This window comes from Lepeophtheirus salmonis, chromosome 6 (genome assembly GCF_016086655.4).
Source record: "Lepeophtheirus salmonis chromosome 6, UVic_Lsal_1.4, whole genome shotgun sequence".
NCBI classification, from domain to species: domain Eukaryota; kingdom Metazoa; phylum Arthropoda; class Copepoda; order Siphonostomatoida; family Caligidae; genus Lepeophtheirus; species Lepeophtheirus salmonis.
The window spans coordinates 42,040,992-42,060,289 of NC_052136.2; the positions used below are offsets into that span (position 1 = coordinate 42,040,992).

Genomic DNA, 19,298 nt, shown 5'->3' on the forward strand with positions numbered 1-19,298 from the left:
ACTTATAACTTCCCAACAAATACTCAACATTACTCTCCGTTACTCAGGAGCACACACTTAGATAGGTTTTTGAAAAAAACAAAACACACACACCATGAAAGTTACCAAAAACAATAACACTTGTACGCAAAAAATGCTTAGTACTAAATGTTCACATATTTGTCCATATGACCAATTAACGGAACATTAAAAAAATAATATTGTTTCAATATACATAACATATAAATACAATACAGCATATTGAAATCTTGAGTGCCTTTCATAGGCACTCGATTAATGTATAATAAAAATTGTGGAATATATATAAGTATTATTTATATAATACTTGAGAGTCCAGATAAGTCAATGGTTTATATATATATATAAATCTATGTAAATAAAAAAAATCATAAATAATAATGAAAAAAACAACCCCAAATGCTACAAATTGACACAACTTTCAATTCTATATATTTATTTATGTCAGCATGCACGAAGTCAATAACTCTTTTATTCCACTTTTTCTATCTAGTCAAGATATCTGACTCAACATATTTTTTTAATAATGTAATAAAAGAGAAAAATATAAAGTCGATTGATTAACATTTAATTTTAGAAAAAAAACCCAGTTTTTTCTTCTATTTCATGTATAGATGTTATAAACACATATCAAGAATAAAGGCAGTAGAGTGATAATTGCTTTTTTTAGGTCAGAATGAGGGCATCTCCTTCAAAAAGGAAAAATATAAATATCAATTTATAAGAATAATAAAAAAACTGACCAACTGTTGTGTCCTTGTGCTAATAAATGGATCTCTCTTCCAATAATTTCATTATATGAATGTTATTTTTAGGGTGCCAAGGCATCTGTGAGCAATAAATTGTGAATAATTTATCAATAAAGTAATTTGTAGTTAGTTATTAGGAAAATATCTTATTTATTTTAGGTTTTCCTGCATAAATCCGGTTCCATTTACCCGATTTGAACAAACGGCACCAACTAAATTTTGAATAACACCGGGTCTTATAGTACCAATTTTCTCATCGTTATCCGTAGTGTTATTTGTATTTAAAGAATTGGCCAATTTCAAGTTATGAAAAAAATTGAAAAAATCGATTTTGTCAATCACAAATTGAAACAACTATTTGATTGTTATAAAAACTCGAGAGCTAATTTGCAATTAGTTTAAACTAATAAAATATTATGTCAAACTATTTTTTGGCAATAAATATATATTTTTGACGCCAAACGTATGTTCCTCAAAACTACTAAATGATACATGATAGTGGCTATCTGTACTTTCGAAAAAAATATATTCTCTCGACAACTCCTGTCCAGTTACTATTTCTACAGCTTGATTACCATGAGGTAATAAAGGAAGTTATGTTACTTTACGGGCCCCTACCCTTAATGACAATTAATCAAGCCTCTTTTGATTTGTTTTTCCTTTCTCTTTTGCAGTAGCACGAAATTAGGAAGTAACAATCTCTTTGTTCATGAAAACTTATAAAATCTTATAGATGTTACTTTTTCAATTTTTCAAATAAGGGCTTATAACTGTAATTTTTAATATATATAATTTACAGTCATTAGGCCAGATATAATTAATATTTTTTTAAATTTATTGTAGCCTTGCCTTCTAACTTCCCAGTTTCAAATTTATCAAAAATTCCCCTAAAATAATGACACCTAAAAATAGTTCACTATTTAATGTTCACTAAATGTGGGTCAACACCCTAATTATAGTCTTCTATAAACATATGCCACATCTGGACTTTGCAAATAACCAAAAAACAAAAAAAACAAGATGACAGACTCTCGAACATATTCCAATATTTATATTTAAAATAAAAATTCAAAAGCCTATTTCATACATAAATAAATAATATGCCAAAATATAATGGATATTAACGTATAGCATAAAAATAGGGAAACTAAATGTATATATTTGCACATGTTGATAAAAAAATAAAGAAATCCACCATTTTGTTTACTTTTTGTTACATTCGGCTTGTGAAAATAATTTTTATTCGATAAAAAAAGAAAACTTCTATACATAATTTTAAATATATCGTAGGTATGGATGACTTTTTCCAGGTGTATTCATTGGGGGAGGTATACTTGGGGGAGATCAGTGTTGTGAAGTCCTATCTAGAATTAAACTTGCTCGTCTTATTATTTATTTTTTCTATCAACGATTCAATCTGGAACAAATTCATGTTCAGAATAGGAAAATGAGTCCAAAAAGGCCGTATATGAGAGCCACATTCTTGTCAGCCATGTCTATGGGTAGAATTGTATAAAATATGATCTATTGCTATAATTTTGTGGAGGAGTGAAGCTTACCTGTCATAACGTTTTATTAGATTAGCTTCAAGCAGTTGTGAGATGATGGAAATACATACAAATTACATTCAGTATTTAGTGAATATAAAGAAAAGACTTAAAGCAATGACGATCAATAATTTTAATCTCAGTCTAACAAAAGTCTAATTAAGGGCGTCCACAGGATTAAATTGTATATATTTTTTTTTCTTGGGGGGGAGGAACTGTGTTTCTTAATTTTTTTTTTCACCGTATTGTCTAAAATATTAGCTAATTACTGCTCATAATTCCCCCTAAAAATGTCGCAAAAATACATAAAAAATGACACTTTGTTAGTTTATATTCAATAAAAAAATCCAGACTTTTTATGTGTTATTGCGACATTTTTGGACTGTTACGAGCTAATATTTGAGATAGTACAATTCGTTACAAAAAGTGATATTATATGTCTAGCCAATTCTTAACAACTCTACTCGGATTGGCTCAACTGTACACTGTACTTGGACACAACACTATTAAACTTGGTTCTGTTTGGAAATGGTTGTAATATTAATTAACTGTTCATGTGAGTCAGGGTTTTTTTTACTTGTGATTGGACATTTAATTGGAAATTTCATCAGGAGAATAATGTTTCATTTGCAATTCCAATTCTTATTTCTCACTGGTATTTAATTGTTTATTACTTTTTTAAGTTATATATATATATATAAAATACCCCTCCCCAAATTATGGAGTTTCTGCTTTTACTAAAGAATATAATATTTTCAAAAAAATAAATTTATAAAAATTTATTTTTTTGATAACCGCTGATATTTTTAAATTTTTTTTCAAAAATTTAATTTTTCAACTAGGAAAAAAAAATCTAAAAACCAAGTTTCTCTATAACCTAATTGTGTACACGCCCTTGATAGCACAATTGTATTTTTAACTATCTTCTTTAAAATATAAAAGAATCGGCATCTGGAATTTTTATAATAATCGCATCAGAATTGGCAAATGTATCGTCCCATCACTATTTTTCACCCATTTTTGAACGTGTTAAGCCCCATCAGTTTTTATATGCACAAGCTAATTTGACAATATAAGAGTTAGGTTTGTATCTTGATCAGTAATGAATTATCAGAGACTGACAGCTAATGGATTTATAAAATAGTTTTACAATGCCTGTTTTATAGTACGATTTCTCTTTTAGTCTCAAAATAGGCCTCATTTTTAATTTTTAACTCTGATTTAGTTTTTCAGTGAGGTCTTAAAACAAGGGAAAAGTCATTTGAGGCCACATTTGATCATTACAATGGATTAGGAAACAATTTTTAGCCTATCCATGTAATCTTGTCATCGTTTTCAGTCATTTATGACTTGGTGGATTGTTTTGATGAAACATAACTTTTTTTAAGTCACGCGGCACCAACTTTACACACAGTTTTTGCCTGTTCAAATATTCATACACGATATGTCGAACACGTTTCTTTGATTTCTGTAGAGGCTCAGCTTTCTCCATCAATTTTACGTTACGATCATTCAAAATTATTCTAAAAGGTTTTTAATGTTCTTGTTGGTAGCTAACTCTTTCGGACGTCCACTGCACGCTTCGTATTCGACACTCATTTCACCTCTTTTAAATTCTGCAAGGTTGCCTTCACTGGTAAAGAGTCCGAATAATGTGAATCAAGCCAAACCTTTCCTAAAACAATATTTTCTTTCCACTAAAAGGCAAAGCTTCATTAAAATAAGAAATGTTTTTTGTGCAACTTTTGTAACAATAACAAAAGCTCCTTTACTTAGAATGTTACACCTCACAAATCACTTGTTCGACAGCTGAAAAACTTGTATACGTTAGAGGTTGATAGTTATATATATATTAATTCTAGTTGCAATATCTGACTAGTTTTCAGCCCACCTAATATATTTACTATTTCAAACCCCCTCTTTTCCAATTGGTTACGTACTTTTTACACAGCTTTAAGATCAATTTGAGTGTAACTTCAAACATCTGTTCCATCAATAAAAAGCTTTCAGTCACACTGTCTCATATCAATTGTAATTGTATTCAAGTTTTTTTGGACTCAACTATTTCCTTTTCTGTTTTTCAAATTCTCTATCCATAGTCTAAATTTCAGGACGAGTCAAAGCCGTACACACTCATTAGAAGAATATACATAAGGGTGTTGTACCTAATTCCCTTTGTTTCTTCAAGATTTGTAAGAAGCACATTCACTATTAGACTTCTTTTGTTGTACAATAGACGAATATAATATATAAAACGTACATTCATATGTATGTAATTTCATGAAGAACAAAAAATTACTTTTTGACACAATAACAAAAAGATTTTTCATGTTCGTTACTATTTCAATTTACTTTTTCACTTCTTCCTCTCTCCCTTATCCATTATTGTCACTTGACCATAGGATATGAAATAAAAGGCTCTGTCTTCCTCTTCCAATAATAATAATAGTTACAGCAATCATAATAAGAGGACCAAAAATCGTGTCTTTCTTAACAAATAACTTTATTGAATTAATGGGAAATAATAAGACATCAAGTACGATGGTTGAAACGAGTAGAAGAAGAAAAGAGAAGAAGTCCCCTTTCTATTATACATACTACTATTATTTCACATTTAATTTCTGATAAGAAGAAGAAATAAAAGAAGACTCTCTTCCTCTTATACTTATCTAAATATGTATAGCTCCTACCTTTCATTTTCTGATAAATTTACTTTTTAAATCTGACTTTTTTGTTGTACACAATTAAAGTTCTCTTTGGGGATCCCGATATTTCATTTTCTCGGAATCTATCGAGGTTCTACAGGTACGGTAAATTCCTAGGAAATACTTCTTTAGTATAGAAATCTCAAATTTAATCTTTGTATATTGTATCCTAGGGATATATTCCACTGTTTCTGAGCCTTGTGACGTTATTTTATCTATTCTACAAGGTAGTGTACATGGACGCCTGCTCATTGGCATTTACATTAACGACTTTTTGAATAAGTTTTTGGGAGATACATTTTTATGCATGGATGAAACCAAAATCCTCTGCTCTTATTTAAACTCTGTAGCTGATGTCCATACCAAATTTATTAACTGGAGTATTACTTGGAGAAGGCGTATAAATGTGTATCGCTTCTTTCTCCAAAAAAGAGTTCATCCAGCCAAATCTTAAGGAGGTAGATGATACCTTAGACTTAGTAATTTACATCTCTTGTGATTTGAGATTTAGGAGACATATATACTAAATTATAAGAAAGGACAATCGAAACTTGGGAATTATTAAAAGAAGTTACAAAACTCGTGACCCTCCATTTTTAGTAAAACCTTACAAAATTTATGTCCTCCTGATTTTGATGTACAGATCTGAGATCTGGAATACTTCCTGAATTAGGTTATTAAGTTCTTAGAAAATGTTCAAGCTAGTTTTGTGTCGTTTTCCCCTTCATTGAATGCAAAATCAAAAGAATTGGCCTCCTCACTTTGTATCATAGACGTAATATTCAGGACTTTATTGAGCTCTACCGAATTTAAACAAAAAAATAAACCTAACTCTCCCACCCTGGGCACTAGATAAAGACCACCTCTTCCACGAAATGAGACTCTCTGCTCACAACACCGTCTACCTCTCATCCCCAAATAAAGACAATAAAGACATGTCGTAGGACTGTCAATTTTGATAATGCCAGGACTGCAGTCTTTTTAGACCCATATAACACTACTGATACACAATGAAGGACAAGTTATTTTGAAGTATAAAAAAAGAAGACTTCCGGCCAACGCCAATCACTCCCAAAAATCTTTTTTTAGGTAAAAACCAACACATTATTGCCTTTTACTTTGAAAACTCAAAAATTATCAGAGAACATGCAATTTCCCAAAATCCGTTGACAGAAATAAACCTAATTTCTTTACATGCCAATAATCCATCTTTTTGATCGAGTACTTTCGGTACATATTTATACATAAATACGTAATACATTATATATACAGCCATCTTTTGCAGCAACGTCTCTCTAATTAATCTCTTCTTTCCATTTTAGATTGTTGATTTTCCTCGTCACAACATTTTTAGTATTTATTCCATCACATGGAAAAAAAGGTATGTTGACTTTACTTACATCAAATTAATTTCATTTTTGTTATTCTTTTCAAGCGGGGGTTTAACAACATAATCATGATTAAAATTCTTATTACATAAATCGCTAGCTTTTACCTGACTGTTTTTGAATGTTTTATCTGGGGATTAAGAATTTAATTATAGTGATTATAGTTAATTATAGTGATAGTGTTTATACTTGGTGCTGATTTTTAACCTTAACAAATAAATGCAATAATTTCAACCAGATGTATTTCTGGAACAATGTATAAATTGATGAAACTTTTTTGTACATTATATATTCAAACATTGAAACTAATTTACTCTATGTTCCCTCCTTCAGCCTTAATAATGGCCGTTAAACTCTTCCTTAAGTAATGGTAGCACTTATTTACGAATTTTACATCCATGGTTCCCATCACTCGTCGCAGTGGCCCCCAAGGCGTCGATCTTGGGTTCCCGAATTTTACAAGCTTTGTACTGAATGTGCTGCTAGAAGGCAAAGTACAAGTGGCTAAGGTCTGGCTTGTGTAATGACCAAATCTTGTTGAACAGGAAGTCTATATTATTCTTGAGACAATTATGGGCAAATTTTGCTGTGCGTGCATGGGCTCCGTCCTGCTGTAGCCCCCCATTTGCATCTGGAAACATTGTCTTTTTCTATGATCATATTAGACTTGAGAGACTAATGCAAATAATAAATGCTGCAGACGATTAACCAAGGAATCATCTGTATTTAAGCCATTTGAAATAAATGTCACAAAAAACTTTAAGAAAGAAGGCCAACTTGTGGTAAAGTTTAAATATATGCACCCAGTAGTTCGGTCCCACAAAAATTATAACGATCTCAGACCAGCATATAATTTTTAGACTCAAAGCCAACACTGATAATTATATATATTTTATACAAGTGTAATTATAAGATAATATAGTTAATGTACTATAGTGCTTTTATGCTATGTATGCCTAGGCATGAAGTCTTTTAAGGAACGCAAATGATCAAATGAATAAATAATTATGTGACATCTGGTCTCTTCCTCTTTGTTTGTTTTGTGTCTATTTATCAAAGTGTAATTGTTTATTGTCGTCTTAATTGTTTTTTCTCCTGTATTTTTTTTTTAATAAAACAGATACTTTTTAAATTATGTACGTATATATATATACAATATAACAGGGCCCAAAAAAAGTGAGTATAAAAAAACCCTGTAAAGTGTGGATAAGCTAATCGTACTGTTTTTTATCGAAAGATTTATGTCAAATTGTTCAAGAACAGCTTGCTTGTACATCAGAAGTATTTTTTTATAATATTTTTTTAATTTTCACTGCAAAATCACCGGTGATTGATTGATGGAGTAAAATACAAAATAATTTTCAATAATAAACAACCACCATAAATTATTTAAAGTTTCTTAAAACCAATAAAAATTACCCTAGAAAAAATAAAATATTTATAAATATAATAGTCGAGGTTTTGTCAATCTCTAAAAAAAAATGCTCCGAGGAATTAATTAGTAAAAGGATTCCTCAATACATAATTTTATAAATAAACAATAGCAAAATTATAAAAATAAATGCCACATGAAGCTCAATACTTTCTCAGGCAAAATACTTCTTTAAAATTAAATTCACTTATTGCGTCCTGGGCTTATTTTTATGAGATGTGACATTCCAGAGATACCCTCTTTGCTACCTTCGTTTAGAAATTTGTCACTGCATTGAGCGCTATTCTCAAAGCCATATTTTGAATGTCCAGCAAGAAGCTGTTCAGTAGTTTGTGCTGCGTTGGTGCTCTCCCAATATTTTTGATAATAACCTCCGGCAGGAATACCACCACTTTTTCTAGTCTGTAGTACACGTGTTTCTTTGCATACGATGATTTACATATACACATGCACAGATGTGATCAATTTTTGTCCAAATTTCCATGCTTACATAAAAAGTCTTATTTCAAATTAAATATGTATTATGTAGTCATTGTTTCGCAACATTATATTTGGAGAACAATGACAAATGAACGGCTTAATGAACACATTTGAAAGATTTTTTTTATGCATAACGTTTCAAGTATTCAAAAATGAACGGAAAATATTAAAAGTATTAATTTTTGGCTCAATATCAAAGCTTGATAAATACTATATGCCTGCCTGTTACATTTTTATTCTGGACTATTTTGTATATATATTTTATATTTATGCAATGAGTTTGTAACAAATACTTGTTACCAATTGGAGCCCCATACTGCTGTTGGAATATGTTAGATGTAAGTAAGGACATATCGACGCCAATACTTTTAATTTAATACTGTTAAAAATATTTTACAGTTATAGCGGATGGTAGGAAGGTCACACCACAGTTTCAAATATCTTTTAAATGTATTTATTTCAATTCTTATATACAAACTATGGCTAACTTTGGCACTGTGATCCAGGCTTTTAGCAATTGTCAGGTTCTGCAAATTCTGAGACAGTTCATTTTATTAATTTAAAGGTAGTTGCAGGAATGGCAATTTATAAATATGTTATTAATAATTTTTGTCATCGCTTTGAAAACGTTAATTTGAGTGCAATGTAGTATTTGTTGTCCCATTTTCTACTTAAGTAGTTTTAAACTAAAATATGTATTCATATCTGTAAGATGTAAGAGGGGAAAAATGTTGTTAAAGTTATCTATGTGTATATGCTAGTTTGTACCAGAAATCCTTCGTTGCAATGTAACGTCATTTTTTTTTAGAAAGTAAATTGGTTTCCTTTTTATAGCGATATAAGTATTTCATCTGTAATTTATGGAAAAAACAACAACAACAACCTTAATGTATTTATGTATAATCAATTTATAGCTATTTTGATACTTAAAGTATGACATATTGATATATAGAGGTAATGAAAACAGAGTAGGTAAATATGATATTATATGAATGTACATATATTAATGTGGATTATGGTATTTTCATATATGAATAATTAGATAAATCTAATTTACATACAAAATGACTCCTAATCATGTTATAGCGTTGTTCCCCTGTTGATGGGAAGAAGTTGTACTGATGTGGTCTAAATAGTCATATCTTGTACCACAATTAATGAAACGTAATCAATTTCTATTCGCCCAATCCAAGCAGTTTGCTGTCTCCAGGATCACAGTCTACGCTATCAACAAGTCAAAACGTTGGAGAAAAATAAGGGGTCTGTCAAGAAGGTCAAGTTAGTCCTGCAGGACTTCAAGAAAACTGTCCAAGAAAATCTTCTCAAGTTTTGAGGGACCATGCCCAAGATCTCCTGGTTTCACATAAGACTGTCTAGAGAGGTATAAAGTAGGTGAAGTGGCCTCATGAGAGTGCAGAGGCCACTTTTGAAACCAGCAATGAAAGAAAAACATCTCCTCCGTTGTAAAACTCTTTTGAATGAGTCTTTTGAACTCTTTTTGAAACTTTTTCCCCTTTACAGTCCTTTGCATGTCGATAAGAATACCTGAAGTATCCGTCATCCAAACACAAAGGCCGCCTAAGCCACTGAGACTAAGCCAGCACTGAGCCACTATAACATAGGACTACATCTTTTAAAGTTTGCTGGCCTTCTATCGTCGCCTATAAACCATAATTGCCGCAAAGGACGGCTAAATTAATAAATAAGAGACACATCTAGTTATAGTATTAAATTTGTTGAAATTCTATTTGAACCTAATAAATTATATCTTGCTGAAAATTAAAATCTAAAGTGTTTCGAATTTCATGCTTGGTATCCAATTCCGACACAGGAATGTTAAAACATAAAAACTTTACTACGCGTGCTCTTGCAATCTCTGTACAGTGATCACACAAATGATTAAATAACTAGAACATAAATTCACAGTTGAACCTGTTTTTAACGGTCTTTTTTTAAAACGTAAGTAGACTGTAGAGTAACTAACATAAAATAAGTTACAGGTTATAGACTTATACAGTCAAATCTGTTCTTTTATGCATGTTACCATACAAAGGGTCCTATCTAGTTTTCAAATTTAGAATGGTAAGAAAATCAGAAATCTGGTTCAAAAGCACATCTACACTTAGCGGTGGCTTTCTCAGTTTCCTTTACCTTACTATTTATTAAAAGTTTGACTGAACGTATTATTATAATATGTATGTAGATACATTCTGACAAAAGTAATGGCAATTGCTTATATATAAATTGCCTTCGCAGTAGGGATTTAAAAACCTTTTTTTTTTAGTCAGCAGTACTGTCTTTCATTATGATGCCCAGTTTAAGCACAATCTGTAAACCAGTTAGCTTGCGCCAACCGGATAAGCAATTCTACCTCACTAGTGCTCCACAATTTTTACATTGAACGAAATTATTGAACATAAAGTTTACCTTAAATTTTGAGTTGCGAACCAAATCTCATGTGCTGATGCGTTTAAAATGATAGAAAAACTTTGTTTGATCAAAAAACCCGTTTGTGTGAGTTGTACAAAGCGTTCAAAGAAGGCCTTAAGATCGTGGAAGACATGCAACGTTTTGCTTATTGTTTTCTTTGTTATCTGCGGTCTAGTGCATCATGAATTCATTCCAAAGAAAAACTTGGCCTTGGTGTACTCACTCATACGGCATCTTGATAAGGTCAAGTTTGTCCAATTGTTTTGTACGACCATGTATAGTTGGACTGTCCAAATATATAAAGTGAAACGTAATAATAATAAAAAAAATGACAAAGCTATCTAATTTTCTAAAATAAAGAGGTTTTTTTTCTTTAATACTGTTTTGAACAAGTGATGAGTCAAATAAATATAAAAATCTGAAATATCCGAGACAGACAGACACATATGTCATCATTTTCTCTCCCCTTGTATATTATATGTGTATAGACCATGATGTACAAAAAATAAAGTATAGATAATGTGAATGAGCTCCATATTTCTATATACATAAAAAGGATATATTTTTATAAAGAAATCATTTCCCTAGAAAATATAATGATTTATTTGTATTGAGAGAGTTAAAATGAAGTCTACTCTAACATCAACCAACGAACCCACGCACCCACCATCTACCATCAAATGAGGGATAAGTAGACTCATAAGAGGCTTATAAAATACATCTATCAAATCCCTAGAGGACAGTAGAGGGGGAATTCAATTATTATTATTAGATCATAATGGAGTTAGTTATATATCTTGTTTTACTTTTTATTTTTAAAGAGTTCATGTAATAAATGGAGATTTAAATTAAATTTCAATTTGTGAGGGTGAAATTTAAGTATATCTAAATTTATTAGAGTGGTTTTTAAATTTCTTCCTGTTTTTTTTTTCAAATGTTGGAGGAGATAAAGATGCAATTTTTTACATAAAAAAAGTTTCTATCTTATCTTTAAAAATAATGTGAAAAAAGTGCACGCTATACGCTGTAGAACATGAATTTATTTGTCCTATTTTATAAGAAACAATCGGTTCCGGGACATTTTGCCGAAAAAAATAGTAGATATTTTCGTTGATAATTATAGAATCAGAGTCAACCTCGGATATTAGAGTTTCAATTATGATTTGACTATGTACATAAGAGCTCCAACCAATTTAATTCAAACGACAGATTCATTTGTAGAATCCTTCTAATCTTAATCATTGATTAATTAATAAACTCATTCTCTTCTTTGAGTATTTTTTCTTTAATAATTTATTTATATAATAATTTGAGTGTTGACATGATTTTTGTTCTAATAGTGGTTCCAGTTAACCGTTGCAGCATCTTCATAAAAAATGTATCAGTTATTAATTAATCAACACTTAATATTTAGGAAATCATTATACATTTTTTTTTTTAAATTGTGCAACAGGAATGGGAATCATAATTACTTATTATTTCAGTATGATCATCATCAAATAATATATTACTTTTTCGGCGAAATGAAATTCGGTTAGGTGACTGTCGGCAATAAGGTTTTAGTAAAGTGTCTAAGAATGAAAAAAAAACACATAGGGAAAATTGCAAATTAACTTTTGAAATAGTTTTTATTTCTAACATAAATTTATTTTTTATTCACAGGAAATACTATTAAATTGTTTTTCTTTCCAAATATTGAGAGTACTTAAAGTTTTATCGGGAATCTTTTTCTTATTATGTGAAAAAGTGCTTATTTTTAATAAAGTTATAGGAATTTTTTGCCTAACAATTTACAAAAACTATTAGTTTTTCATCATTCTAACAAAAATTGAATGGTTAAAGGCAAAGCGTAATTACTAAACCTTAATCAATATGACTTTTTTTCATTTCTTTATCAAAAAAAAAATCTTTAGAACATGTTCAGAGAAGGGTAAACGAGCCCATTCGCAAAATTAACACCTTTGTCTCATGACATAAAAACGATATGTTAGGAATAGGAGTCAGCTTATTTTCTATCGATGTTCGCATCGTTCCCTCTATTGTATATCATAACTTTTCCTTCAAAAAGTTAAAAATACAAGTATTAATTAGTTTATTTGTAAAAAAGATATTTTAAACTATGAAAAAGCCATTTCATTTCAAATATTATGAATTAATCGACAGCTTATAACAAAGTACAAAGGGTAGTTTTGTGTTAGTGGGGTAAACCAGTGCGTTGTATGGGGGTGTCATACTCAACCCCTTGATGCAACAAGGATAATAGAAAATATTAATAGAACATGGATTTTTTTATATTCAATTTGCAGGGCGGTGCTAGCTTTCATTATTTGGGAGAGAGTTTAGCCCCAAAAATTATCAGCACCATTATATGATTACTCATAGGTATAGGGGTATTTCATATGTATCGTAGCAGAGAGCAGCGGGGGGGGGATAGACTCAAAGAATGAAGGTAGAAGAAAAGAGAGAAAGAAAGGGATGTAGAAAGATTCTGAAGAGATATGGAAAATAAGGTCTTATTTTGGTCAAAAACAGCTCATAATTAGATTGGAAGACCAATAAAAAATAAATAAAAAAATCCTATATTAAACGTCTACTTGATAAATTTCAAACTGATTTTTTCGGCTATTTTGGATTCCATGCGTGATAGGACCAAAAGCTGACTTATAAATATACTTATGGATATGATATATATATTAATTTTTTTATTGATCCCCCCTCTCCCCTCAAGATAAAAGGGAGCTAGCGACGCCACTGTTCATTCTGCAGCGTATCAATTGTTTTAGCGAACTCGTAAAAATGTGGGCTTTTTCCCTACTCTAACTATGTTCGAAAATAAATAAACTTCAGAATCACTCTAATATACTCGTATATACATATAAATGTATATGAATTTCTAGATTCTATAGGACGAGGACGCTGTAAGGATTTAGTCAATCCTTGACTAATTGCAATGAATAGATATATTTTTTCAGCACTTAATCTCCTATTGATCCGCTACGTATACAATATAAAAAATACAATTTTTTCTAAATAGATACCATATGATAAGATTGTGGATAATTTGTTTCTATATACATATGTATATATATTATTAGAAAATTACTATAATTTGTGAGTACTGACCATATCGTTATAGCATTATACAGTAGCATATTTATAGCAAATTAATTATTTTTCTTTTTCTTGCAAAAAAGTTTTCTTCCTCCCCCCTCATACCCACGCTATTATTCCTTAAATAGTTTTTAATTCTCCAAATACTTACAAACTAATATCATAAAATGACCGCTCTAACCATTTCTATGATGTTATTTGACTAAGCAGTTTTGCTATTATTATAGGAATACAATCCATATTTACTGGACGTGGACTTGAAAAAAAAAAAATGAATTTACTTTTGCGTTGATTCGTGTTTGTGTTGAAACATTATATAGTATTTTTCATTATCATATCTACATATTATGTTGGGGAAAAGTAATTTTGTATTTTCTGATTTTATTTTAACTAATTATTTATTGGTCAGATAAGATCATCATTTGCTCAAGAATATTTTAATTGACGCACCACGTACAAACTAACTTAATGAAATACACATCGACAACGCGCTCGGGAGAAGTTATTCTTTTGAATTCCATATGTGTTTACGCCCAGGCGATTTCTAGAAAAGGAAATATACTTTATGTTTATAGATTTCCCCCAAAAAAAAATTCCTAGGTCAGATGGAGTAAATGTAATAATATAATATTTACTCACACTTAATAAGTGCAACTCCATCTAACCAATTAAGGAACATTAAAAAAAAAAAAATTCCTGATTCCTGATCATATTAGTACAAATGAAGATGAATAATGGGGGGTTCAAAGAAAAATGCATTATATGTGTTTTCCCACTTTTCTATATACCTATATATTAACAAAAATATGTCACCAAAAGTTCCAAAGTTGTTCAGAAATTTCAATGAATATCAAATCGAAGCAAATAGAGTAAATACGTCAATGAATTAGGTATGTCGTGAAGTAGCTCAATGGATAAAGCGCTCAAGAGAAATTATGCTCTTGAAGTCAATATGCGTTGTTCGCACCTGGGTTCTTCCTAGAAAAGGAATTATACGAGTAGACATTCTAAATGATCGTCAAATGTAATAATTCCTGGTCAGATTGAGTAACTGTAATGCTATTATGTTTACTTATATTTAATCAGTGCAATAATCCCTCTGAACAAGTATAGAAACATAAAAAAAAAAATCAATTGTACATATTTTATTATTACAACAGAATTGACTCTTTTTGTGTGGTGATGTTAATTGAGAGCATTTTGCTATGCTAAAAAGAAAGAAAATAACTTAAATAATCAATTTGAAGAATATTTAGGAAGACATCAGCTTAGCTGTCATGACGTTTCAAGTAGCTGTGATGGGAGAGAGAAGGAAATAAACATGAACATTGGAAATAATTACTTCGATGTCGATCTAAAATTGTACTCTGAGTCCAACAATAAGTTAATATTATAGCTCTGCAAATATTACTCAAGGTATGTTCACTCAAAAATAATCAGTCCTATTTGGTTTATATCAGTGATAGCTTGTTTGTAGTAGAGAAGGAAGTGAACTCCTCAGGAATTGAATAATAATAACAACAGCTTAGAAAAATTAGGAATACTCTTCAGGTTTCCAAATAAAAACAAAGACAAATCTGTCAAAAATTGTCACAATTATCATAACTACTTATGTAACCCAGTCGTATAGCACAATTTTTGTGTCGTTTTACAAAAATGTTAGATTAAAAAAGTTATCCTTCTTATGAATATTTAAAGGGTTGCCAAAAATGGGGGGATTTTTTAAATTAATAAACTAGATACCAAATGTATTTATATAAATATAAAAACTTAGTCTTGAAATTCCGTTAATAACAAATAAAGAAAGTTTTATTTACTTTTTATAAAAGTTTAAGGTTCATGAAAGATGAGCTGAACGACCTTTAATGCTGCAAAAAATCATTTTTTGAAAATATCAACTACGTCAAAGTAATTCAAATTATATATCCTCATCTTTTTTCTGTACATAAATAGAACAAATTTGTATTTTTTTTTCTATATAATGAAAACTATAAGCAAGTAAAATACCATAGTCCTCATCAATCTATCTAAAAAAAAACAACAACTCAGAGCAAATAATAGTATTTTGTACATCATTTTTTTTTAATTAAATTATGTAATATGTTTAAAAAAAAAGTAATATTTGCAAATTTTATTATTTTATCTTGACAAATAAGTTTTTTTAGTCTTCAATAATATTTTAAAGAAAATAGTATAAACGTATCTAATTATATACATAAATTAATAATAGAGTCCTTAATTTTTGTGAATGGTGTCGTAAAAAACGTAAACCATTGAAGAAAAAAACGTGCTTTCAAATCGGCAAAAAAAAAAAAAAAAAAAAAATTATAACAATAAGTAGAAAAGAAAGATGTGTTTTTAAATTAGCTGTTGCTGGTAGTCTTAGATGTCACAAAAAATTATATTACTAGGTAAAAAAAAGTTAATTATAAAACTTCTCAAATCAAAAGAAACTCTTAACTTTTTTCTCTAAAAGAGCCTTCTCTTTTTACACGCCTAGCAGATGTTTAATATGTGAATTACGTGCGACAACGACAAAATGGATTAACCTAAGTAGAAATTGAAGAGTTGTAAATTCTTTCCATATGTAAAAAAATAAGCCAAAAAATTAATATGGTCACGTTCATACTTTTTAAAATTTTTTAAAAGGAGAGCAGCTTAAATGCTCTTAAAGTTTTTATTTAGTATATTTTATATAGTTGCAAGCAGCTATGAAAGGAAATAAATAAGAAGAAACTCAACTTCGTATATTGGAATTACGTTGAGACCCATCATCGATTATTCTCCTAGGCAGTGATTACCCGCTAGTATGTAAAATTAAAAGAAACATACAATTAATGTGGTCACTCTCACAATTTGAGGAATGTTTTGAAAGGGAGATGCTTAGTTGGCATGCTGTTATATTAGATCAGCTGCATGCAGTCGTAAGACGAAGTAAATAAACAAAAATCCAACTATACCCATATACAGCCAGGAAATATAGTTTTGAAGTACTCCCCCTGTCCATCCACAATAATACTCCGAGGTCAACAAATACTTAGATTAAAGACTCACCAGCAAACCCTTATTGTTTATTTTTTTACTATACTATTTTGTCAAACGACTATACTATTTTATACTATTTCTTCAAGAATTGCATGACAATGATATTCGCTTTGGGAAACACTACAAAAAATCTTGCATTTGCAAAAATGAAACTGTTTTACGAAAAATGATCATACTTTGTAGTTATGTCGTGGTATTTTCTCTCATTTATTTTGAAAAATCTCTTGTATCGAGATGTGCCAAATGTTTTGATCATTTGTCCCCTGTTTGTTGCTACTGCTAATGTATTTTTATATGTTTCTCTCACTACCAATAATAATTTTTATGATTACTTTTTTTATATATACATAGTTTTCTTGCCGAATGCATGTTCATATTGCAGATACTATTAAGCTATATATGTGCAGTATATTGCGAAACAAATCAGAGAAATCTAATACTGCAATTTCAAAAGTAGAAAAGAAACAAGTAAGTTTTTTGTACGCTCGGTATGAATCAAGAAATATCCTTGACTCTGTTAGTTTTTCACATAGTTTTATTTCAATGTAAGTTTTTAACACGTTATTACTTTATTTGTATAATATAAGTATATTTATAAACCCTAATTTAATAATAATAGAAAAAAAACCCACATCTGTACGGGTTTTTTCCACATCTGTGCGTTTTTTTCCCCCAACGTGCTTTCTGTTCTTCTTCAACGTAACTTCTAAACACATTTTAATTATTCTCACTTTTGGTTTTTCTAATAACTCCCATTGAATCCTTTACTATGGTTAGAAAAGGGCAAAAAAATCTCATCTATTCTTGGGGTAAATTGTTTTGAAAAGATTATAAAAACTATAACAACTAGAGGTAGTATCCGTCATTTTCCATAGTTATTAGGCGTCGTTGAAAAGAAAAAAAATGTAAAAAATAAATAAATATATAACATAACAACCTAATAAATTCATTGTGTTACTCACCATTTTTCATGTGTAAACTCACACGTATTTACTCAGTACATATGTGTTCTCTCCTCAAGAGTGAAATAATAATAGTAACTTGATACAAAATAATAATATGCCATAATGACTATTGATCCAGAAATAACTTTAGTTCTCTAGCGTGTGAAAATTTCGTTAATATGACTACATTGTTATTTCTTAGATCAAAAATTAGTTTTTTTCTTTCAAGCATACATTCATTGTCACATTTTTACAGATTAACTTTGCTTTATTAATATAAAGGATAATTATTACTCTTTACTAATACAATTTTAAATGTAGAAAATTGTCATCTTTATGTCAGTAATTCATCCTACCAATCATATTACAAGCAGCTAATACTTACAAGGGTCTTCATTAATTAATAGCAATAGCACTGCCAGTAGAAGGCAGGCGTGATACTAATTTTGAATCAATTAGAAGCTATCCAATAAATAAAACATACAACCATTTACTACAAAAGGTTTACAATTGGGTATGAAGGTTGTTTACTCACATTAGTTCGTAGACAGAGTTTGGCACCGTCTTGTGATAAAATACTACTTCTCCCTGAATGATACTATTATTATACATAAAATATAGATATATTACTCACATAGAGGGGGCTATTAAATTTTTTCTCAGCATGCACGATTAAAAAAAAAAATACTTGTTCAACCAAAAAGCTACAAAAATTATCTCACCTTAGGGATGATTTTTTAAAGTCTGTTTATACCTTATAATACATAAAATTATATAAATTTTGTTTCACCTATCTTGTTATCTTGAATATTTTACAGGTTGTAAAATATTCAAAGAATTTTAACAAGCGTTGCTTTCACTTTGTATTCGACTTTTCCTCCAATAGTGGGAGCCACAAGTAAGTCTGTGAGTGAGAGTTTCTTGCCATATCTTTCAGAGGTTGAGATTGTAAATCATTATTACATTTAATCCGGTCCACTTTTTGATAATAATAGAGAATATAAAAACGTGTTTCTACTAAGGTCTTACAAAAGAAGTAGATAATGTTTTCTTTGCTTGAATAGTTCGTATAAAGTAATGAGTTTACAAGTCTTTATCAGAACCATTTTTACAGTAAAGTTGTTTAGGGGTTGTCATATATGATTTCAAGATATATTCCTTGTAAAATATTACTAAAATTGCAGGCCCTGTCTTTCTATTTCTTCAAATTAAAAAATCTTTGATTGTTTAATATTTGACTATTGGAATCGCCATGAAAAATGAAACAGTTCGACCAAATCTTTTATCAACTTTGTTTCTTGATACTTAGTAATCTTGATATTATCTCAATTAGCAGACATGTTTCTTACTAAAGTTTTGATAAAACTAACTAAGGAGTATTATAATTGATTTTGCATCATTAAATTTACAAACAGAAGAAACGACATAGGTTATAATAATTACTCAACG

At 29.7% G+C, this 19,298-nt stretch overlaps 1 protein-coding gene across 1 annotated transcript in view; it reads left to right on the forward strand.

Annotated features, from left to right (window-relative positions):
- LOC121120042 (uncharacterized) overlaps positions 1-19,298 on the forward strand; it is a 253,879-nt gene that overhangs the window by 18,368 nt on the left and 216,213 nt on the right. Inside the window, exon 2 of the mRNA XM_071889514.1 lies at positions 6,342-6,400. Within this exon, the coding sequence (XP_071745615.1) occupies positions 6,342-6,400 (59 nt within the window). The remainder of the gene's footprint in view (positions 1-6,341; positions 6,401-19,298) is intronic.